A 25,653-nucleotide genomic window follows, 5' to 3' on the forward strand; every position below is an offset into this window, starting at 1 on the left:
ACGCAAACCGTCATTTTTCAATTCTTTCAATTTGTTTCATTTCATAAGATTTATACATGTGCATTAAAATGTGACACGATTAGAAAGTTTATTTGCAAAGAATGTTTCGAGTTTATTTTTTGTTATAAATAAAACATAAGACAAGTAAAAAAAATGTTGTCAGTAAAAGTAAAAAGTAGAAAGAATAAAAAAAGAATAGAAAGCTACATTCATTTTAAATCATACAAACGTAGACCTACTGTAGATCGTCGTGCTACAATTAAACGGCCGGCCATTTTGCAAAATAAATCGGACGATTATCTCGCGCGACAAATGTGAGAACAGATAATACTTAAATACATTGGCGGAAGCTTGTTACGCGCGATGTAGTCATGGCAAATCGTCGTCGTGTCGGCTTCATCGGGATTATCACGAAGTGTCGAGAGTCGAGAGAGTACCGCGAGGAGATCTTGCGTGTGTTTGTGCGATGGAGAGCAAGAGTCCCGTGGAAACAATTAATCTAGCCCTCTGATTACTCCACACCGACGCATCCGTCCCCTCATCCCCGGTATCGTTGCTCTCGCTTCAACGGTGGCTGCAGCCCAGACGTCAAAACTCGAGATATTAATATGTTCTCTCAGCTGGCAGAGGGATGGCGACCGTCTCGAGATCTTATTGATATTCCCTCTTCTGATTAAATTATTATAGTTCTGTTCTGCTTTTCCATGCAAAATTAGCAGGAACGGGGATATACTTTCGCTCTCTAAGCATAAATCTGTTTAGACGGTTGCGATAAAATGTTTATGTTCCGTTACAAACTTCGTGACTTCGGTAAACTGACTCCATTACGCGAAATGAGATTTATTCGAAGTATCTAATGGATTCACAGTACGATACGATAAGGTCGTAAATAACAATGGACCATGGCATGTTCTCTGCTAATGGCGCCGCAAAATTAACGTAAAGCGTATGAGAATAGTTATTTTCTCTAAAATAATAAAATATAGTAAAGTAAGGTGTACTAGCGGAAAAACGAAATTCGTGGATTTATTCGCTTACAGAAATAATTAATTCTCGTAAAAAATTAATAATAGATATATATACATGGAAATATGTATTTTTAAATAAAACATGGTTTTAATCCCAAAAAGGAATCAATTTTCCGATAATAAATAGGATTATAATTTGTTCTTAGTTAAAATTTTAAAAGAATAGGTAATGATATCTAACATTACGTTCTACGTGTATGTACACTAATATGTTCCGTTTCTATAAAATTATCCTTAACAGATATATTGCCATAAATTTGACATCGCAAGAAATATAGAAATGTATAATTCAATCACGATGCAAAAATAAATATTCTTCTTTAATCAAATTATCATTTTAATTTTATAAATCCGAAACAAAAGAGATCTTACGATATCACTATTAATCCGCGAAACATATTTCTAATCTTTTACTTATATATAAAGTAGTAATTTTGTGAGAATAATATCAAAGTATTTTGTTCTCTAGAATTAAAGTGGCTAACATGTTTAACGTCTACTTTGTATTAATAAGCAACATCAGAATATAACTGTTTTAAAAAAATAATAATGCGAAATAATAAGTAATGAAAATGCTAAATATACTATAACGTTAAGCGATTTTAACATTATAAAACTGATATATCGCATAAGCAGAGCCTCTTACCTACGACGTGTAGATAGCCATATTGCGTTTTGGCGGCGGCAGTGTTAATCTGGCACATGTACTTTCCCTTGTCCTCCTCGTGCACGTCGCTGATATGTAGGAACCAGGTCCTGTGCTTATCGTGCGACACGGATATTCTGGGGTTCCTGGTAATAACGTGATTCTGTACCGTCAGGATAGCGCTCTTGTCGAAAAGCATCCAGGCCACCTGAAACGAGATGGATATCATATTATACATCGTAAACGCAGTTCGTATATCGATTGTTACGAAGTTGCTGTCCGTTCTTATAACGATATTCCGCAATGTCATTCCCATTAAAAGTTATACATTATAGTAATTATAAAACGTCATTTTCTGCCTTACTTTCTCATTAACGTTTAGATCTCGAATAAAGATCGCAGAAATGGTAGATCGTAAGGATAGATACATATACATATATATCCTTTTTAGTTTTTAGTTGCGCTAAAATTCAAGGCGGGTATGGCGAATAAAGATGTACGGTAACGATATAAAAGAAGGAAAAGAACAAGGAAATATAGGAATGAGATTCGCGAACGAGACGGATGATCAATGATGCTTTCAAGCATGGAGTGATCTACAAACCTACTATGGTTATATAGATATTCGCCAGTGGGATAAATCGCTCCGGGACTTCGAGGGCATATGTACTATAACGTGCAATGTATATGTATATAGCGCGTTGTGCGATATGCGCTTTATGTTTTATACGAGCGAAGTTTTCCGAGAGCGCACACGATGACGCTGTGCAAACGAGTAAAAACTGGTCCCCATAGAGAGAGGCCAATCCGGCCATTTCTCTCGTTAAATGACCGCTTATTGAGAATCCGGACGGTTGCATTCTGCATAGCGTCGTTGAATAGCGTCGATTGTTATTGTCGTTCGAAATATGTAAGTTTTCCAGCCTCTCCGAGATGGGGGAAATGGAATAAGAAACCGGAGGCGGAGATAAGTAGAAAGTATCGCGACAACACGGGATACGAAAGTGCTCTGAGATATTTAGCCGATTTTCCCATTCACGTCGAAGAAAGTGAAGACCAAAGAAAGGTAACAAAGGGAAACGGGGAGGGGAGGAGGGTAGAGAATAAAGAGAATTCTGATCTCTCATTCGCTCGCTGCGAAAAGTCCCTGGAGAAATAAGAAGGGCAGCCAGTTCTTTCGCCCGAACACGAGGAATGTTGCACTTCAACATAGCCGCTCCCTTTCACAATGTGCAAATGTGCTGTTGTACAGACAGACTATATCGCGAGATCGTGATAACTCTCGGCGCGGGCGCGGCGTCGCGACGCTAATCCGTGATGTTCGCGAGAGCCTTGCCCAGAGGTACGCGCGACGAAAGTAAAAGAGGACGGCTCGCAAAACCTTTATAAATTGTCGTGATTTATAAAAATCACAATTAGTATTATACTGTAATTAATAACATACCAACTATAAATATTGTAATTATATTATTTACGAAAAGAATAAACAACACACAGGACAAATTTTCGAAACGCAATAATATTCCTTAAGAAACGTGAGAGGACCCGAAGTCTTCACGGCAAAGCCACTACTTAAGTGGATTTATCTTTTACAATCGATTAACGCAATAGGGGAACAAAGTTCTTCTACGGCCGTAAATCTCGAGGAGCATAACTATTCGCTTCTGACTCGGAACCAAGATCGTTTCGCAGTCGTTTCTCGCGTTTTCCGACCGTAACCGAATTTTCGTCCACCATTTATCCAGTCGCTCTTGCACCGGCGGCTGTCGGCGGTTATCTTCGCAGAGATATACGAATCTCGGCGGGGATTCCCGGCGTCGCGTCGGTGGGATTGCATGGATACCAAAAAACGCAGTTGACACTTTCATCATTTGCCTTTTCGCGGCAACGTATATCAATTGTTTGAATTTCACGGTGACAACCTCGCGTTGCAATTTATGTACAAATTCCTTTTTTTTTTTAAATACAATTTAATCTTTTTATGTATTATAGAATATAATTCTTACAGACGTACTTTTTTTCATTATAATAAGATAAAAATGTGCAGTTGAATTTATTTTATAACCATTAAAAAAAAATAAAGTTTACTTTGTACATAAATATGGGGCTGTATTAAGATAATTATTGCGTGATCATAAATTTTTTTGCGAAATTTTGCTTTAAGTTAATTCACTTTTCTAACTATTTACTTGGAAAAATTTATTGAAAATAAAGCAAAATTGTTAAATGGTGCAATACTTATCGTACATTTAAGAGTTTTCTGAACTTTGCAGCAATAACGTTATTTCACAAATCCTTGGAAAAGATCCAAAGAAAATGAATTATATAAGGTTGGGCACCTATGCTTTTTACGGAACAATAAGAGCCCTTAGCTCGATTGATTTGATCCTTCTCATTGGCATACGGATAATCGAAGGAAATACTACTGTATTCTTTATTTCCTTTGATTGTCATTTCTAATAGCAATTGCATTGAACCTGCTTTTTCTCGAGATTTTTATTGCATTCAATAAACACAGAAAAGAAAAAACAAGAAAAATATTACAGTACGCAATCAGTCATGAGACAGAGAACCCCATTATTAAAAGAATAATTCTCAACGGCACCGGCGCAATCTCCGAGCAATGAGAAACCAATTTTTCTGCCTCTTATCGATTTCTGCTTCGTCACTTACGGTGACGATCCGACGATGTAAAATCGGTGTTCCGGTGTTAAGTTTAAGACGCGATACGCATGTGACACGAAGAGCTATGAGGAACGCAAGTTCGAGTGACCATCTTTCCGACTCGTAGCTCGCTTTCCGATGCATCAACATGCAAGCCACACCAAAACTAAGATGGATGCGCGAGCGCGCGAGAGGGGTTTGCTCTAGGAGTTTGTTCCCCCAAGAGCTGTGGCACGAAGCATTGATTCCTCAGCGTGAGAGGAGAGTTACAGCTTTGTTTACTACGAGGGCGACGAGCTCAGCGCCGTCCAGTCTGGCCTGGCGCTGGCTATGCTGTCGGTGTCTTCTTTTCTACCACGTTCTCCTTTCCTACTTATTCCCTCTCTTTCGACCGGTCCGTGACTCCCTTCCCCTTCCCCCTTTTCCACCCAACGGAACGTCTGGACCGGGAGACCTATAGTTAACGTCAAGATCAACTCTCCTCGTCCTTTCCAACGTTCTTCTTTTACGCGAGTACTCCATGGTCCCCGCGTACGCAAACACATTCACCAGGCTAGGCGGTTTATACAGAACCGTGGAAAGCGAAAGAGCGGCGTGGCTGAGCCAACCATCTCGCGCACTCCCTCCCGTCATCTCTCATCCCCCTTTGTGTATGTGGAAAGTTGGACCACATTCCGGCTGAATGTATTACAACCACTTAACCCGCAAGCTGTCGAGACCTTCAGACCGGAGAATCCATGCGGCGTATGAACCTCTACTGAGGCTGATAGTTCGCTTAATAGGCACATTAAGCCCACTGATGGTTAAGCTCCGGTGGAGCGATTACATAAGTGATACTTTTTACATATAGAAATATCAGATTGATGCAAAAGATTTTTTGTCAAATCTGCCAAATAACGTTCAAAGCAAAATCATAATAAAATCAAATTGAAATTGTTGCCACTGACTTCAATAAATTTCTTTTTATTTGAAAAGATAATTTTTTTAATTTCTTTTTTTAAAGAGCTCTCTGAAATTCTAACTTCATTCGATACAAAACTTGAAAGAAAAACAAAGCATCTTTCGTCACAACTTAATATTATTTATAGTAATTTAAGTTTATTTATAAACTTATACAAAATGAACTGAGAAGGATCAACTTTCTCGAGACTTTATTTTTCATTATTCCCTTTTGTTTATTTTACTGGACCAGGGGAATGCATTAACGTTTTGAATACTCACGTCGCATTACAGACAGTTCATTACTCTCGCGTACTCCGCGAGAATAATAAACGCGTACAAATACACTTGTCCAGACATTGGAAACTATCCGAATAGAAATTTACAATGTGTAAAACAGCGCGAAAAGTCAGTTTAGTCAGTTAAGTTCGTCGAACTTTCGCTGTACTTCTCTGTATAAAATTGGATCAGGTTAGCGCTCAAACTGTCGAAAATTCGGACCATTCGATCGTGTTTTTCCCCCTACAGCTTGATTCAACAAATTGACCACAATAAATTGTCTCCTGATACGCAATCGTTTTGTGTCGGAATTAGATTTTCTTACAGTTTCGTTTACACGATAACAATGTGCTACGTATCTTATTTACGTAAAATCTGGATTTCTTGATCCTTTAAATTAATAAACAGAGAGGTAACAGTGAGAGAGAGAGAGGTTCGGTATGCCGGCTTGCGAAGCTTCTTCATTAGTAGACCCTTCTTACCACACGCTTACACCACACCATGCAAGAACTTAGGACACCTTATAGATAAATGTATTAGGACCACTTATCCCACAAGCTGTCGGGTGCTTCGAGCTTGTAGACAACCTCTTAATTATCATAAAGCGTTAAGCCATTGCGCAGGCCGGAAGTACGACAGTACTGCCATGAGTGCTAAAAGCACCTAGAAACTTCGTGTCAAATACTGTAAATAGGCGAGAGTATCTCGTACGGCACCCAATCCATGTGACACGAAGTTTCTCACTGAAAAAAGAAATGTCTATATTAGGTTAAATAATAAATGAACAATTAGCAATTTCTAGACGATTGTTTGCAGAAGATTGAAACATCGTTTATACATAGCGAACAGTAAACATAAGAATAAAAAAGAAGAATAAAAAGAGAATAATGAAAAATATAATATCGATATTAGTTTTGTATACATATAATAAGTCACTTCGTTTAAACTACATTTTCTGTATTTAAAATAAAAAAGTTATGTATATGTTCAAGGTTGAAAAAGATCAAATGGACAAAACGCAGAAAATTAAATTAAAATATAAGCTTAATATTTTGTAAGTTTTGTATGAAATTTTGACTTAGATAAAAACATTAAATATTATACATATACTTATCAAAATTATATTTTTTAATTTTAATCTGTCCATAATTTTATTATGCCTTCGTTTATGTAAAGTGTCGATGTATTCGTATAGATACATATACATACTTGTTTTAAAGCGTATGTGCGACAGATATAAAATTTAACGTAGCGCCTCGCATTTTCAATCAAACAACCGAGTGCCATATAGCTGGATCATAACGACAGAGAACCGGATGCTGCTTCTTGTCAGCCGGGAAGACACCGCGCTAGCGAGAAGCATTGCGCGCCGCACTCGCCGCCCTCCGCTTGTCAACACGTTCTTTCTAGCGAAGTTCGAGCGTTCCCTCGGTTCCGCAGTGCCCGCCAGTGGAAACGCAGGGTGAGAGACGTGATTCAATTTAAAAATCATTCGCTAAGTGCTTGGGCTGAAATATCTTTCTTTTTTTTATTCGTGAAAACACATCGCGCGCCGCGCTTCTTCCGGTACGCCCATTTAGCTCGCCCGCTTTAATTCACATTGTCCTGGCGGACCCCAGTCGGTCGTGAATCCCCTTCGACGTTTCGACGCCGAAATATGGACCGCCGCTCGAACCACTCGCTGGCAACGGCCACCGAGTTGCGGTTTAATCGTCACGTAGTCCAACGATCTCGCGGTACGCGCGTTCACTTTGCGAAGAAAAACGAAAAAAATAGAATGCGACGCGACGAAGTGTGTTTGTCCACTCACCAGCGAGAAACGTGTTATCGAAAACGTTATTGCGTTTAAAGAGAGCAAGCGAAAAAGTGTGAAAACAAATAAACGGGGGGATGTTTGATGTTCGACGACATCGGCAATCATTTCGTTATTAGCTGATTCAATCGCATTTCTAGAACTAGGTGATGAGATTCCGATCGCGATTAAATATATCAGTTTGGCATTTGTAATTTCATATTTCTGTATCTTAGAGGTAAAGAATTGTACCTCGAATTTTTGTAAAAAACAATTAATACTTTTCCCAAAGAGTTTAAATTGTGTAATGGCAAAGGATCTTTATTATTATACTAATTCCTAAGATACCATATTTAGAAAATGTGCGTACTGGAAATTTTCATAGAAATAATAAACTTTGAACCTTGTTTTCTCTAAATTTATAATAATAAAGATATGATTTTTTTATCTCTAAGATACAGATTTATAATTGCGATTTAATCAAGGAACTCGAATAAAGTTTGCCTTGATACATAGCTCAAGTTCTATTTTTCTCGCGTTTCAATATAATTGATTCTTGAGACAGAATTACATGCATATGTTAATAGATTTTAAATCTTTTATCAGTCGGATAAAAATTGCATATTACTTAAATGTACCCTGTGGAAATAATTCCAAAAAAAAAAAAATAGATTGCATATATAATTAAAGAAAACAGATAAGTTAAATATTCTGAGAAACAGAACAATTATTCGAAAAAAAATGTCTAATTTAAAATAGATATTCAAAGTTTTACAACACCAGGACTTACGGAACGCTATTTTCTGTTATAGCCTAAATGACAATATCATATAACAATTTTATTGCTTTTTTATTCGGTAATAAAGATTGCGATATGCATTTGTTTAGTCTTTTTAAAACTTGATATATCAGCGGTTATATGAATATCAAAATGACTGTCAAGATTCATCTATTGAATTATTTTACATCTTTCTTAGCAGATATGCGTCTATAAATGGACAGACATATAGAGATTTTAAAACGCTGACATGATTATGTCAGCGATATTAAATCTAATATTCATAGGAGGAAAGTTTATTTTCGTTTCCATCGGAAAAATATAAATAATATATATCAGCAGTTCATTATTATTATCATTTCCTTCCAATTTATTACGTCTTAGACCAAAAAGATATGTGAGTTTAAAAAGAAAAATGAGATTAAACGGCGATATATATATATATATATATATGGCCATAGCGATTTATATAATCTGATTTTCTTCAATTACTAAAATTACACAATTATACTTTTTATGTCTATAATTTGTGTCAGAGTTCAGGATAGAAATCTATTTATTATACATTATATTATATATTATGTCACATAATATATGAGAACTATTTGAAGAGGATCAGAATTCAGGATATTTTATATGTACATATACATATAGGTATATATTAAAATACGTATATCAAAGTACACGGTATATCAAATTACAGATACAATTCTGTTCTGAAATCAGATGGAAATTATAGATTGTTTTAAATGAGCTCAGTACTTCACTAAAACACTAGCTAAAAGTAATAACGTATGTACATATATCCATTAACGATATACATATCATTCAGAAAAATTCAAATAATATTTCCATCGAATTTCTTCAAACTTCAGCAGAACAGAACGGAATCATTACCTTACGTGCGAACGTATCCACGAAGCGAGGCATATAGATAGCGGCGTGCCATAACAGCCGCTTAACAGCGCGTTCATCGTTAGAGGCTGACTTTGCGTCACGGGAAGCGGGGCGGCGCGGCGTACACCTATTTTATAACGCACGGTGAATATTTCGTAGCGGGGTAGCGGGTAACGATTGACGGTCGACTCGACGCCTCGACGCTCGCGCTCGGTGCCTTGCGGCGTACGGCGCGTGTGTACACAATTCACAAGGTCAGCGCGTTAACGTTCGCGTTCGCGACTCCGTCGACTCGGAGCGATGGGGGGGGGGGGGGAGTGGGGCGCGTAGTGGCGTGAGACGCGCGTCACCCCACTCCAATCACCATATTCACCATTATCCCTCGCGAGTCTCGCGACGCGACCGCGACGGGACGGGAAGAAGGAGCGCGATCGCCGCGGACGCCGCGATTATTTCTCGTATCGCACGAACGATTAGTGGATTAGCCGATATTCGCTTAACAAGCGATGCGATTGACGCTTCGTGCAAATGTCGGGACTATGGCTTATATCGAAGCAGGTAATCGAGAGTCTAAAGCTCGTCTAAAGCGACAATCGTAACGATAGGTGTAATAAGGAAGGGTAATTATTGCCGCTGTATATACTCAAGTTCCAGACTTTTCTAACGATACGCGAATCCGCCTCGAACTTTCCTTCGGTTTAAACACGACGTAACGTATACGTGGATCGTTGAATCGGACATCTTCATTATTATAATCAAATTAACGATATATTGATTGTGACCGTACCTTGCTGATTATTATATAGAAGCGCCGCTCCACTCGGAGCTCGGAGGCGATGCTTCGTGTCCGCGAGAGACGCCATTAGCGAAATAGCGATCGGACGAGCGCCGAGCGGGAAGGCCGGGCCGGGAAGAGGCGAAAGTGACGCCAGTCGCCAACGCCAACTTCGCTCCGATATCGCGCCGCGGCATCGGAGTGAAGGCGGTTGGCGTGGCGTGATTGGCGTCGTTTTCGCCTTTTTCGATCGCAAATGGCACGGCACGGCGTCTCCAAATCTCGCGGATGCGAAGCGTCGCCCGGTCGCCTCCGAGCTCCGAGTCGAGCGGCGCTTTTAATCAGCAAGGTACGGTCGTAATTAACCCCGTGTATTGACAGTCGTTAAACGCGTAGTATAAATTCGATGTTGTGTACGGCGGTAATTTATTAAAACGAGCACCTGGCGAGAGATTCGTTCGGTCGGAGCACCTACTATACCGCGTGGCCGATAAATGCGATGAACGCTGCATCACGGTTATTGTATCTCGTGGATATATATAATTACCTTTAATTTCGACTCGCGCGTGTTTGTTCTCCCGCTTACATCGTTGTAATGCGGAATAATACGAACGCTCGACAACAACGATAAGTCCGAAACACGAGCGAGCGTTCTCTGAGTTTTCTCGCTCGATACGCGCGAGCGAACGGAGGAGGCGGCGCGGCGGCTGCCGCGTGAAGTTGGCCGGGGGCACTTACCGAATTTCCACCGTTATTCGAGATTCGTCGATTCGTCCATTACGCTAACTTACGTTATTGCGAGGTGTCGAGCGGATCGTGGCGTCGTGCGAGATCGCGTGATTCTTTGCTCCCCTCCATCGCGATTCGACGCGGTAAAGCGCGCATCGAATGCGATTAATGTCGGGAGTGCCGCGCGATCGTCGTACCTCGCTGAGCAATGCACCGAATGCGTGTACCGTCGTAATTAACCCACGCTGTCGCGAGTCGCGAGTCGCGAGTCGCGAGTGTTGTGTGAGTGCCACAGGAAGAGCCAGCCACGGTAGAACGCGAGAGGAGGAGGAGGCCCGGGGGCAGGGGCATCGGGCAACGGCGGGGCAACCGTGAGGTAATTTACTGAATTTATTTCATTTCATTTATTATTTTTGGTACTTATTCATTTTACAGGCGCCACTAAAAAAAAAAAACAAATGTCGATATACATATGTACATATATTTGTAACAGTAAATTTAATTACTCTATTACTTCAATAAATATAATAAATAAGCTAATAATTGCTATACTCTCAAGTAGAAAAAAATGGAAGTGGCGCTCACATAATGAGAATAAGTCCTTATTTTTTTATTTATTATATTAACAGTCTGCATCTACATGTTGCATGACGTATTCCATACGCGATTTGATATCATTGTGGAATGTGACCCATATACAAAAGATTATTAAGATTTGAGATTTTTTAAATATTTTGTAAAATTCATTTCATATTTGTACTATCTAATATAATTATAGACTTTATAAATAATAAATATTGTCGCAAATTATATTTAATATAATAACCAGACCAACACAATTATTTTTGATATAGATATTAATTGTTTTGAGTAAAATGTAACTTGGAATATTTGTATTTTACAGATCAACGTTTACATTACAACTCCGCTGCGCATCGTATCGGTGAGTGAATTATTTTTTATTTAACTTAAGCCAACGGATCTGTGGAAACGCTATATGAAACACCTTTATTTCGCGTTTGCGAGCATAATGCGTACAAGATCGTGATTTACGGAATCAATGAAAGAAACTTAGTAGAAGGTATCGCGAGAGAGAGAGAGAGAGAGAGAGAGAGAGAGAGAGAGAGAGAAAAAGAGAGTGACAGATAGTAACTTCTCTTTAGAAAGAAATCGCGCGATTATTTCATACGTTGTGCGTGTAAATTCGCACGTGTCAGTCTATATGCATTTTTTTGTACATACCTTCCTGATGGATATTGGAAAAGTTGAGCGCGACATCCTGTAGCTCAAATCACCCCCGATGGAAGGAAATGTCTGCTCGACTGCGCCTCTTTCGCGTCTCGCAACAGTTATCCCGTAACTTTTGTTCTTCCTGTAGCTGTTTTCGTATGTCTTTCTCTTTCTCTCGCACTTTCATAACAACAACGGTAGACGCCAACTTTGGGACACGCCTGCTCCACTCGGTCGTGAAAACAACATCGACAAATATTTTGATTTACAGCCACGGTCCGAGATGTTCATCATCCCGCACGTATGTGCATTATTAGCGACGAGCTGCGAGAGAATTTTTAGATAAAGACGCTCCGAGAGAGTCCAGCTTGAATCCAATCGAATTTAATTGAACGAGAAGTTCGGGATAAGTTTAGATAACTCCAAAATTCGCAATTTTGCAAGTATGCGCGAATCCGTGCTTCGAGCTGTCCTTATTTCAATCAATGTTTAGTAAGCACCGTGCAATTCACTTGGAAATCACCGCGCGCCGGCCCGTCGCGTCGCGTCCGCATAAAGTTATTCGCAGTTCTCGATAAATCGTCCGCTATCCTCCGGCAGCGATCGCGATGTATTAATCCGCATACATCCCCGATCGATGTCTGGACACGGGGAGCGACATACTCGGTTATAGGTATTCAGGTTTCCCAGATATCTCGCCGTTCGTGTAAATTCATCGTCCATTCGGACACCGACCAAACGAGATCTTCGGCATGTAGTATACACACGTATCATCTGGCACACACGTCCACCTCCCTCCCTCCCTCCCTTTCTCTCTCTCTTTCTCTCTCTCTCTCTCTCTCTCTCTCTCTCTCTCTCTCTCTCTCTCTCTCTCTCTCTCTCTCTCTCTCTCTCTCTTTCTCTTTCTCTCTCTCTCTGTCTTTCTTTCTTATACTGTTGTGTTGGATATTGGTAAAGTTGTACGCGACATCCCTGCAACTCGAACAGCCCACGTCCTCTATAGCGATGTTCGAATTCTCTCCATTCGGATACCGTTGCCTTCTTCCTTCTTTATCCCGATTTCTCGGTTCTATCTCCCCGCTGCGCGTCCTTTTCCAATCCTTTGACTCCTACTCTTTCTTTGGTAGTCTCGATGCGCGGTCCCAACTTTCTTCCCTCCCAAAAAGAAGGACAAAACGTCGTTCCGATAAAAATTCTATCTCTAATCGTACTTTTGCTACAGAAATCACGTTAATAAAATTCATTGAATATAGGTATGACTTCGATTTCCAATTGTCTATATTGTCTATAAAATCAAAAGCAATTATTTATATAATTTTGTTTTATTGCATTTCGACTGTCACAATTTACTTCGCGTCCACTTTCATTAATTTCCATGTTTTTCATTAATTTTTGCTGTCATCTATACTTTGCACTTTTTGCAGAGAGATTTTTAATGTAGTTTTTGCGCTCTAATTTCAAAATAGATAAATCGATATTATATATTGTATAAGAATATCAAAGCTTATTGCTATAAAATTTGCAAATATTGTTTATCACCTCGTTATAATGTCTACCAATAATAAAATATCAAGGTAATGTTGGAAAATTTCATGTCTATACGTGTGTCTATACGCAAGCATGTCGCTGTTAATACCAATCGATTTGTTGTGACCAAAAAAAAAAACAGCGTCCGACAGGTCAACGCCGAGTGGATTGTATATGCGGGCCAGTAATTTTTTAATTGCATTTCCATCGGACATTTTTATGGTTGGCTATTTTGGTGGCAACGTAGGCTCATCCGGTTGCACCCTCCTCTCTTTTACGCGCTGAATGCAACGATTTAGCATCCATCCTTATAAATTCATTTTCACGGCGTGTTGTGCGAAATGAAATAAATCCATATTGGAATCTCCGTTGAACAGAGAAACACGATCAATACAAACAAGTAACACAAGCGATAAATATATTATATATATATTTTATCGTTATGATAATGCTATGTGATAAAGATGACCGTATAGATCATTAAAATTCATAGATTCATTACACAGTAAATTAATAATTTTATTACACATATTTATTATTTATCTTTCATGTATACTTTCCGCGGCACTAAGACTAATATTTCCGTTCGGTATTGAAATCTTTTTTTTTTTATTAATAGGAATTATTTTTTCTTACGCGCGAAAGCTATTAAAAGGTATTATAAAGCTATTACAAGGTACACCAAGCAGTTTTTCTGAAGAAGAGTTCTTACGTTGCACTCGCAATATTATCGCGGCTCCAATAATTCCCACTAGCATGATATCTGCTGTTTCTACTTACTATCCTAACACGACGATAAAAGTTTTCCATTTGACATTATTGTGGTCCGGTGTACCGCACGCTAAACTAGTATCCGTATATGTGGCAATATGTTCGATAGCGACCATCAGGCACCGTAAGTTGGTCTCTTTTGTTTTCGTCCTTGTAACACACCGATGGACGGTGAACCTCCTTCTCTTTCCCGTAGTTCGCTACACGGCCTAATAGATGTCTAGGATCGGCGCAGCCTTTTATTACTTCGATACCGTATAGTATAGCTTGGTTTTCCTCGGCATTCTACGTCGCGAAAATGGCAGCGACGATGCCTGACGCGATGGTGTGCGAGCGAAAGAAAGTGGAAAGAGTCAAAGGGAATGAACGGTACGGAGTTGGCGGAACGCGAGTGTGAAAAGGGAGAGGAGGAGAGATAGATAGATAGATAGATAGATAGAGAGAGAGAGAGAGAGAGAGAGAGAGAGAGAGAGAGAGAGAGAGAGAGAGAGAGAGAGAGAGAGAGAGAGAGAGAGAAAGAGACAGAGTACAAGCGGGAGAAAGAGACAAAAGAGAACGGATAGAGGGACAAGCGAGAGAGAATTAGAGGCGGTGGAAAAGTGGAGGAGCGTAGACGGAAAAAGGAGGGACAAAGGGGCGGAGAAGGACAGGGGGTCGAATTCCCAGTAGATCACTGTCACGCCGCGAGAAGCCAATATAAATACCTCAACGCCTCGCCCGGTTTGCCGCTCGCATTGCTATACGGCTGCCCCGCTGTAACTTGTCTGTCCCGTTTGTTTTCCCACGCGCAGTCAAGAGAGGGATGAGACGCGCGCTGACGAGAGGAAATGGCGACGCGGCGCTCGCGAAAAGAAAGGGCTCATAGGCGACACGGCTGCTTGGATTATTCCGCGCACATCGGCGGAGCGCATCTCTGCTTCTTATTTCGAGGACCGATCTCAACTCGATTGAGCGCTTTTACATCAGTGACAGAAACAGAAAGAAAACTAACAAATATTGAGATGTATCTTCCGTTCGTAGTTTTTCGCGATTGAATTATGCAATGCATCTTCCTGTGCGAGTGACGCATCTTTTATGCCACAACGGCACTTGAAGAAACGAAATTAGCATGGCACATATCATCCGCGATGAAAGATCTCCTATCTTGATATTTCTGGAGCATTGTTTGCGATTCTTTCAAAGTAGACTTCAGTCTATATCGCTGTTTTCGAACATATCGAAACAGATTGGACGCGATAAGAGAATTTGAATTATTCCACGTGCATACGCCTATCCCTTTTCGTGTCCTATCCTTCTCGAGGGGTCAACCCTGTGCCATCCTCCTCAGACACTCGTTTTTCATCTGTCTCGGAGGACAGAGCTCTTGACGGCACAGGGAATTGGCGTCCTTCCTAGGAAGAGGTTCGTGGCTTCTGTCCTAGGAAGACGCCAGAGGGAATATCTCGTCACGTACGTCCGACAACTCGCGGGCGGAATTAAGGAAAACTTTTGTTCGAAAGTTTGTTTTTTGCGCAGTGCCGTGGCTCGACTGTAAGAGCATCGTCGATCGTGGAAAAGTTAAGGTTGCCGTTGGAGCTTCTTTTCTTTTTTTCCCCTGTTTTTCTATTATTTTTTTCTATTTTTTTTGTTATTACAGCGCACTCGGATCTTGGATAAATCGCGGTTTTTCTCCCGGTATCTCGATGATTCTTCTCCCTTCCTGTTAGTTTATTATCGTACATGGGCAAATTGCGGCGCTCGCGAAATGAACTGGTTATCCCTATGCGCCACTACACGCGCGCGTGACTCCGTAACCGAAGGCGAAACAGTCGAAAAGACACGTACGATGGCGTAAAATTAACGTCGAGACGCTATATTGTAAAGCTCGACGAGTGAAAACTTAATTGGACAAAATGCAGACAGATTTGTGGAAGCAGGTTAAGGCACTTGTACCGAGAGATTCATTCATTATAGCTGTTTCCGTTTAATTAACCGGAGATAAAATTGCACGTTAGCTTCGTGAAGAGTATTTAAACGTTTTTGAGTATTTCGCAGGGATCACGGTATCCGAAACAGACGAAATTACGAATCAATTCTTATCGCGAATCTTTCCTTCCTCGGAATGTGTTGAAATTAGTTGTAAACATTTTCCACACCGAACACGAGCAATCGCGAGATTAAGAGCGGAACAATTCAGCTTTGCTGCAAACGGTATGCCGACTGTAATATTTACCGCCGAGTTATGGAGTTCTTAAACTTCGTTATTAGTTCTCTATGTACGGATGAACGGGAGTTTCGTTTATCTCTTCTCAGTTGTTCCGGCCGCGGAAATTTATCCCGATGCATTGCGTTTGACTTTATGTTCATATTCTTTGCAAGAATATTAAATAATTGGTATCGCGTTTCGAGTTTTTCTTTCTTTCTTTTGCTGTCTTTCCACAGTTCGCGTATTACTTTTAGAGACATTCTTTGTAAAAATGATCATTTCATGAAATATGGAATAGGTTGAAGCAAAAGTAAAAATAACAGATTTAGTTATTATTTTAAAGCAAAAATTTTTAACGAACATTTCAGACACTTGTTAAAATTAAAAATTCTTTTAAAATAAAGAGATGTGATGGATTTCTTTTCTTATGTGTATTAATTTTTCAACATTTTTCTAAATTGATAATAAAAATACGATTTAGTACCTTTTGCCTATACCCTTAAAGTGTTTGCACATTTTATTGATTCTAATTTTGAAATTTATATCATTTACATTTTCTCCTTCCTAATCACAATATACAAATAGTAGAGGAAATGAAACAATTGTACTGCTGCACTTAGCAGGACAATAAAATAATATCATCTGTACATATATAATTTTAAGTGAGCGGAGGAAATTTATCAGAGCTTATAATTTACAATATTAATTTTAACTTCAAGCCACCACTTGAGAATATATGGTAAGGATTTTACTACAATTATTGTTGGGGTAATTTTCAATTGTTCGCGCGCGCGCGCACACACACACACACACACACACCGTATTGGTAGCATTACTTTTATCACCTCGATGATCGAGGGATGATTTTATTGCTGATTTCGTATGCCACGTGAGTACTAGGGTAGTTTAATGAGCCGCAGCCCCGCGTCTTCCCCGTGTCGACATCACCTTTTCGTCTGTTCGTCTCCCGCTCGGCTATCGTCGCCGAGACCTCGGTTTCTCTCTCGACTCCGGCGCACCTCCACCACGCTATCAACCTGCTTCTCTTTTGTCCCCCCCCCCCGTTTTACCCCTCTGTTGCTACCTAACGTCTCCGATTTTGCGCACCCTCCGACAGCCTCACAATTACGCGTTGCGCGTGCCTTGACTAGAGAAACGTATACCACAACTAACCTTCACTCTCTTGGCTGATGGGAAGCAACATCCGACCGGTCTTCCTTTATAGTCGCGCCTGTTCTTCGCTCTTTCCACTTGCTTTCTCCGTTATACAATTGTAGTTTTGTACGTAAACGTACAGGAAATCTTAGGTCAATTTTTGTTCTTTTGTGTGTGTAATTAGAAACAATATTTAATAAATGTAAAACTGTATGGTAGTTTCAAAAAATAAAGTTTAAATATTAAATCGTAAGATACGTATATATATAAGGATAAAATTAAATTTTTTGTAAAATTGCGCTACTTTCTCGATATTGAGTAAAAGTGTTAATTAAAAACAAATTAATATAATTGCTACGTTGTTAGAAAGGATAAATAATATAAATACTGATATATTTATACTTTTTGTGTTATAGTTAAATCCATGTAATGAATAACGAATCAATCGCGCTCTAAAATCGACGAATGCAAGTTACTCTGAACACACACGTGTATTGCGGAATAACAAATAGTATGTACGTTCGTTAAGCTGCCAAATTTGGACCTTCAACGAGTTAACTTTCAGCCGTCAGAGCCGTAATTAATGTCCTGTTTTAAACTCAAGGCATATATGTAACAGTTAAATAGTAAACGCAAACCAATCAAAATATCACAATGTACATGTCAATCTAAAAAAAATGACATATACTGATTTATATCGTATATTATGATTAAAGTATATGTAGATGATTCATCGCGCTTATAAAACGTTTGTATTATACGCCAACTAAACTTTGTAAGAAATTATTTAAAGTAAATTTGTGAAGTATACAAGTCTTACTTTTGTTTGCTTGATATAATGATTTATGTAATGCGTTCCTCCGTCTAATGCTAATAATTAGTATGAGTTAAACTTTGTCGTAGCAAGAAAACGGGGAGTCCACGTTGAGCGAAAGAAGTTTTGTAATCACTTAAAGTGCATTCGCGTGCGGCTTGGGAATTCAAGCTGCTAAGACGCAGATGACAATTTTTCAGCGTCTAGTAGGCTACGTGATGTGTAATATTGCAATTGCTTCGTCTCGGTGGATTAAATTTACACACGTGATTCTTAACAATTTGACGGCAGTAATAAAAAGCATTGCGATTGCATTTTTGGATATTACAATCATTTGTGAATGCTGGGTACATTAAAAGTCAATACGTTAAAAAACGGTTTTATACTGAAAAATATTAATAAAATCTCCTATAAATATATTTCGAAGCAATATTCTAATCCATATAATTTTGCATTTATTTAATATTTTGTTTTTAATTTTATAACACAAAAAAACGGACTGTTTTCATTAATCCTATGTTTGAATTAAACAATATCTCGCAATACCAATAAACCACATCTATTTTCGTTATATTTTTAATACAAATAAAAAGGATTTTAATTGTAAAAAAGTTCGTTGAAATAATGATTTTGAAGAATGGATTATATTTATTTCACTTATATTCTCGCGCTTAACTTAACTTAAACTTCAACTTATTATAAATTAAATAAACGAGATAACGTATAAATACGTTATCTAATTACAGGTCTAAGAAAGTCACTAGTTAAATTTTATATGACTACTAGCAAAATTTTAAAATAACTGATGTAGTATTTTATTATTTACTATGACATTTTACGTTTATGCAGCATATTGCAGTTAGTAATTGTACTATAATTCGGCTGTTGTAGGTATTCGTATATGAATAATATCTTAGGTGTGCGACATACAACTCCCATACTAATATGTGCATAAGCACGCGGTTTAGCATTATTAACTCCGCTATAGCTTAGATATTTATATATACTACAGCTTTTAATCGACAGTTTGAATAGAATTTACGATGCAGCGTCTTTAATAATTAAATACAATATTATTCGATAATTTGCTTTGTACATGTAAGCTCTATATCGGCGTGCATAATGTCGTGTTCCTTTGAACAGTTGTATGCTAAAGCAGTATGAATAACCAATTTAATATCAATATTGGTTGAACGTGGAATCGATCGTGGAACCTAACGTTTCGGATATAGTTTGTACGTATATTAATATTACATACGCGGATTTCTTCAAATTTATTCTATTAATCTTTTGCAATTAAGTAAACCTTACGCAGGATAAGAGACATGAAAGATCAATCTTAGGGTTAATAATATTTTTCTACACATTTACACGGCATCCAAGAACTATAGTATTAATAATTTGTTTCAAGGAGATGAAATATAATTTAATGTTTTATTTAACGCGTAAGTAATTGTAAGTTTATTTGATTTTAATGATCGCAGTATTAAATCTTTTAATATCTTAGCGAAATATTTTCCGTTTATTTGTTTGTTAGCTTTCACGAGTATGTAATGACTATATAAGTTTCGATCACAATTTATTGATTTGCCGGTATCCGATCACACAAATAAAAACGATTCTCTGCCATGTCGTGAATCACGATGTGGCTACAAATATTCTGCCTTTTTTTATTTGATTTTACTACCAAATGTGAGAAAATGCACTTTGGAGACGGCGGCCGGCGAATACATATCATTCTCTTGGAGCGCGTATTTTTAGCGCGCCGCGCCGTAGAAGTCATATAGGCCAGAGATCATAGCGGGATTCCCGATGGCACACCATAATGTATCATATACCGATGATCCGATCGTGAGTTACGGAGTTTCGAAGTACAAGAGTGGATTTACGATGGTGCGTGAAAGTTAGCCGCTGATCTTGCTCCAAGTGGCGGAATTCACTCTTGCACTTTGGAATCCCATAACTTACGAATGGAGACGTCAGAACGTTATGGAATAACGCAACGATTCTATTCGATGTCTACCCGCAACGTTTATATCTCTGATGTAAACAGAAAACTATCGCAGGCGCATTGAAAAAATATTCCCGTATACCTAATTCAATATTCTTTTTACAATTTTCATATTTTGGAACAATATAAAAGCATTGTTTAATAGATTTAACAATAACAATATATTTTACTCTTTCCCATTTTCTTTTACTTCTCGTTATTTATCTAAGTAATAAGTATTCAGTTTAATAACGTATTTGACACTAAAATTAACCAACTAACGAGCCAATTAATTAGTTTATCTCTCTCTCTCTCGTCATGGTGTTCTCAATTCTTAAAAGAAAATTTTGTTTATATATTAAAATGATATTTTTATGTTAAAGTGACATATATCTGATGTAAATTTAAATTTTCTATAAACCTCAAATAATTTTGAATTAATATTCTCTTCTATATGGTAAGATATTAAAATGTAAATTTCTAAAACGATTAATAAAGTATCAATGTTAATTTAATAATTTTTAATTTAATTTCGTATTGCACATTCATACACAAAAAATAAATTAGATGGATGACTATAAGTATCTCAGGATTAAATATCTGCACAAAATTCTGACCCAACCATTTTAAGATAATGGATTTATGAAATATTATGTATTAATTTGTAATACTATTATATTCATATATTATATTAGGTATTATAACTTATAGAGAGAGGTAATCCCCAGTTTTTGTCTTCCGCGCAAACACATTCTCGTTTTGAAAAAATACACATTTACATACCATACTTCGCAATTCCTCATACAGATTTTGATTTATTCAAAAACAAGATACTTTTAATTCGTGTAGGAAGAGTTCTCTCTCTTTCTCTCGCTCTTCTTCGTCTTTCTTATATATTTTAGATAATTAATGTACGAAAGTTCTTTTTAACTTTTTTAATAATTATCTCGTTTACTCTATTATTTTATTATATCGTTCTCTACACAATATTTACGTAAATATGTTGCTATAGATACTGAAATAGAATTTAAGCAATACTATACGTTCATTTAATTTTTGAATGGAACATCGTTCGTTTTCTTCTCAAAGCTTGACCCACTTCGCGTGATATCGTGATTTCACACCCTTCATCTTATTATCCTGCACCCATGCATTTTATACGTGACCAGCACATCCAAATAGCATACAAAGAAACCATTAAATGGCAGATAAACAGCACTCGTTCCCGTATCTAATGGCTCTCATACGTCTCGGTCATATTCGTTCTGCGATCCACATGCCGGATACGATATATATATATATCTGATGCGCCCGCGGTTGTAAAACGCGATATGAATATTTACAGGGATGTTGGTAATGATTATACACGGCGAATACATGGATCTTTCTACAGATTTGGCAGCCTCAGAAGATTTATCGAATATAGTTTAACCCGCTGTTAATTCAAACAATTTTTCTTAATATTCTTACTCGCGAAAAATGTATATTTTATATACATCTCAACATTATACATTTATTTCCATTAACGTTTCACGATTCGATAAGAATTGATTTTGAATTATTTTTAAAACTAAAAACGTCAATTTCAAGTAAATAATTAATATACTATTTAGAAATTGATATCTTTGCAATATTTTTACAATGCTTTTTTATCGATTTTTAGATTATTTTATATTCGTTTATTCTTTAAAATCAAAATCTAAAATCGTAGGCTATGTTTCATATTTCATTAAATTCTACCAACTTTTAATTTTGACTAATTAATATGATAATATTGACTAATTAATGTGATAAATATTAAACTACAAACATGACAAATGATATATACACGTATATCATTAACGCGTACAATAGCAGTTAATTACAGCGTAAGACAGACCGTAACGAATAAACTACGTACAAAATTACATGCCTTTTATCACACATTCGTGACTTTTGATAATTAATAGTGTACGAATTAACATATTCGCTTTTGAGCATTAATGATTCCGGGATTTTATCTAAATGATATATTCGACTTGTTTATACCATTGAAAAAACCCAATTTTTTTTGCAAAAAAAATGATGGAAAGTGTTTGTAAAAAAAATAGAGCAGTACTTCTGAAAACAATACCCTCGAATATCTCATGAATCTTCATAATTTTCATCTCGCACTCCACGTTCTAAAATATTTGATCGGTTTCTCGCGCGAACACTGGCGGAAACAAAAAGTACGAAACATATCTGGAATCGAAACCCTCCGATCTTTCGGTGTAAAAAATATCTCGTAAAAACGTTGATATTTTACTTGAAATAGATTCGATAAAGGCTAGCGTGATATCAATATCTATCCTGATAATCGATTTTTTCGAATTTTTAAGAATATTTAAAATTATACAAAGAATCAGGCAAAAAAATGTTAAAATGACCAATTAGACATCGTGATGCCTCATCGTTTACTATGTAAAATGTGCGAAATATGAGCGGGTCCTTATCCGAATCAAGTGAACGAATCCAGATGTTAAATATTGATTTTCTGCCCGAGTGTTCAGTCTCGTTCGCTGCACAAAATCCGTAAATTACCGTGGACTTGATAATTATTTCCCGATGAAATAAACCGGAAGTTGCGATTAGCTGATTGGGAAAATAATAGTGCAGGTATATCGGCGCACAGAGTTGCTAATTATATTATTATTTTGTTGCGGCTTTTTACGGAACGCCAGCTTCCTCGAAAATATGTGCATACGTGCGTGTTGACTTACATCTATGCTGAATATTGGTAAAATTGTGTACAGCGCTGTAGTGCTTTCAATAGGACTAAAATGAGAACGCATTCGGCAAGCTGAGTTCGCGACCTATATTTGAATTATCAAACGGCTCCTTTCTTTGTAGCTTTTTCCTGCACTTCTCAAATCACAAAGCACGGAAGCCGTCCACGAGCGATTTAGCATTGCGGCGTCTTTATATGTGGCTGTTAAGTCAATCCATCAGTAACATAATTTTCAAGTACCGCGTAAGAAGACTTTACGGCGCGGAGACTTACGAACATGATTTTTTCACGAGCTTCTGAAACTTTTTCATTAAACTCTTTACGTTAGAAATATGGTGCCGATATAACGCTAACGTATATCGACGGTTAACTATAATTTTGCAACTATTTGAAATAAAATAATGGTAAATTGTAATTAGAGCCCGGATGAGGGCTGCAAAGCGATGTACCGTTCGTGCTGAGCATCACTGAACGTTGAAAGGTAGTGATGAGGAGTAAAACAATCATAGTACAGAGTGGGGAAATGCTTTGGGCATTAACCGCTGCTGCGTATAATCTTACTTGTTTAGCGTTCAGTGACGCTCAGCATAAATGACAAAGCGTTACAGCCCTCATCCGGGCTTTAATTGTAATATGTGAAGGCCTCAAAAATACAGAATATCCTAATAACTTTATTTGCTAGATATTTGAAATTTATTTTTTTTTTTAAGATATTTGAAAAAACCATCATTTATCGCAACTTGTGGATTTTAGCATAATTGGTACAAGCTTAAATTAAGCTGAAATTAGAAGATTTTATTAAAGCAAATAACATCTCTGAAATTATTAGAAATTACTTATAATCTGAAAATTATTAATGACTCAATATTTTTGCTGAAAAGGGATTAATCTCTAAAGATCAGTGTCGATCAAAAACATCTCTTTGAAATATATTATACATATACATATACGAAAATTACATTTGTTCATTGAATTATTAACTTATATATATTTGCCTTCTCATTTTTTTATATAATTTAGAGTATTTTCAGAGATGAATGATGCGAAAACAGCGTCTGTTTAATTAAATAATTAAATAATCTTACATACGTTTTTAGTAGATTACGAATTATATGAGAAATATAATCTATTTTATCTAAAGTTGCAGGATATTTTAAACTATACCTGTCTGTTTTTTCTCTTTCTCTCTCTTTCTATCTACAACAAAACTCAAACACTTTACGCTCGTTTGTGTTGCACATTTGCCGCGATCGTAAATCAGAAATCAGCTCCAACAATGAGGTTCTCTCGCATCGGTACAGAAGGAAAACACGATACGCGTCTTTTTGTCCAACTTTCGCTGAGATTCGATAAATTTTCTTCGTTGTACAGACAGAAACCGCCTGCACAATTTCTGTCCAATCAGGGGGCTATACGGAACAGAACCAAAGAGAAGAAAAGCAGAGTAGAATGGAGCGACAGACGAAAACAAAAGCACTATCGATTAAAAAATCACGTAAGCGCCTAGAAAATCCTGCTTTATTTCGCTTTTAGATAAAAGGAAAAACTTGGTTGGAGTAGTACGGAGGTATAATCTACAGAATAAGCTGTGAAGTGTCCCGAGAATATGTAAGGAGGATCTGTGAAAGGTGGATACAGTTCGTATGAAAAACGTAGTGAAACCTGAAAGGTTACGTATTTATGATCGATATAGTAACTCTGTCACTGCAATTTATCGTATCCTCTTCATTCCGATCCGCTCTCTTATTCTATTCGTTTATTCCTTCTTTCATAGATTTCGATTATTTTCTGATGTTCACTCATATACGACTACGAAAACAGAATTGCAAAAATTTACTACGTCCATATTCGTTATTTGTGATACATATTAATGAGGCTCTTCTTTATTGCATCGTAAAAAGTCTCTCAAGGTAAATACAAGATCAGTTTAGAGATTTTTAAATGAAAATTGCCAAATATTTCCGCTTTACGTCTGATTTGCTCTACGCAAAATTGTAACAATATCAAAATAGCAGTATTATGAAAACTTTGCGATAAAATCCGAAAAGAGATGGGAGATAGGTAACTAATTTCTATCAATGCGACCATCATTTCACCTTCCCATTTCTGCACTCCCACGTACTCCACGTCGAACGTATCGGACAAAACATATTGCACGCGTACTCGAGCCTGCTCTATCTCGATCGAAAACCAACAGACCAATACGAATCTCCCTATCGATACTTCTCTTTTTGCTGAGTAACCGCCTTCTCAAAATCACTGCGCCCACGACACGTGGCGTATCAACACCACGGAGTAACAATCAGGAACTCTGATTGATTTCACTGCCGTCCGTATTCGTTGTCTTTTTATGTCCAATTCTGTCACACCGCCATAGATTTTTTCCCCTTTTCTATATTCTCACTGCTTTTCCGAATACATGACGATTCGTATTTTATCCACGAGACTGAAGAAATTTGATAAACGTCACGCGAGAAACATACCTTGTTAACGAAAGGATATTCACACACACATTGGTTTGAATTTATTAAAAAATATAATATAAAGCGATAAAATAGTATTAAACAGCGTGATTGTATTAATTTCTTGCATTATCAAAGGTAATCGGGCGAATGTGTTTCCAGTATTAAAAAATATATCTGACGATCGAGAGATAATAGTATTATTCTAAATTTTTTTATTGGCATAATGTCTCAGTATAAACT

At 37.5% G+C, this 25,653-nt stretch overlaps 2 protein-coding genes across 5 annotated transcripts in view; one reads left to right on the plus strand and one right to left on the minus strand.

Annotated features, from left to right (window-relative positions):
* The window catches only part of LOC143896785 (lachesin), a 163,994-nt gene that overhangs the window by 68,065 nt on the left and 70,276 nt on the right, over positions 1-25,653 (minus strand). For all 3 annotated transcript variants that reach the window (XR_013256748.1, XM_077404809.1, XM_077404807.1), the window contains exon 3: positions 1,675-1,882. Coding sequence is in view for 2 of the 3 variants with exons in the window: in XM_077404809.1 (XP_077260935.1) it covers positions 1,675-1,882 (208 nt within the window). In the remaining variant the exon portion in view is untranslated. The remainder of the gene's footprint in view (positions 1-1,674; positions 1,883-25,653) is intronic.
* Positions 10,613-25,653, plus strand: part of LOC143896784 (synaptogenesis protein syg-1) — a 143,526-nt gene continuing 128,485 nt past the window's right edge. The window contains exons 1-2 of one of the 2 annotated variants that reach the window (XM_077404805.1): positions 10,613-10,903; positions 11,432-11,470. The gene's annotated coding sequence lies outside the window, so the exon portion shown is untranslated. The remainder of the gene's footprint in view (positions 10,904-11,431; positions 11,471-25,653) is intronic. The other variant, XM_077404806.1, reaches the window with a different exon arrangement.

This window comes from Temnothorax americanus, unplaced genomic scaffold (assembly GCF_048541705.1).
Source record: "Temnothorax americanus isolate GAGA-0224 unplaced genomic scaffold, ASM4854170v1 Scaffold2, whole genome shotgun sequence".
Classification (NCBI taxonomy): domain Eukaryota; kingdom Metazoa; phylum Arthropoda; class Insecta; order Hymenoptera; family Formicidae; genus Temnothorax; species Temnothorax americanus.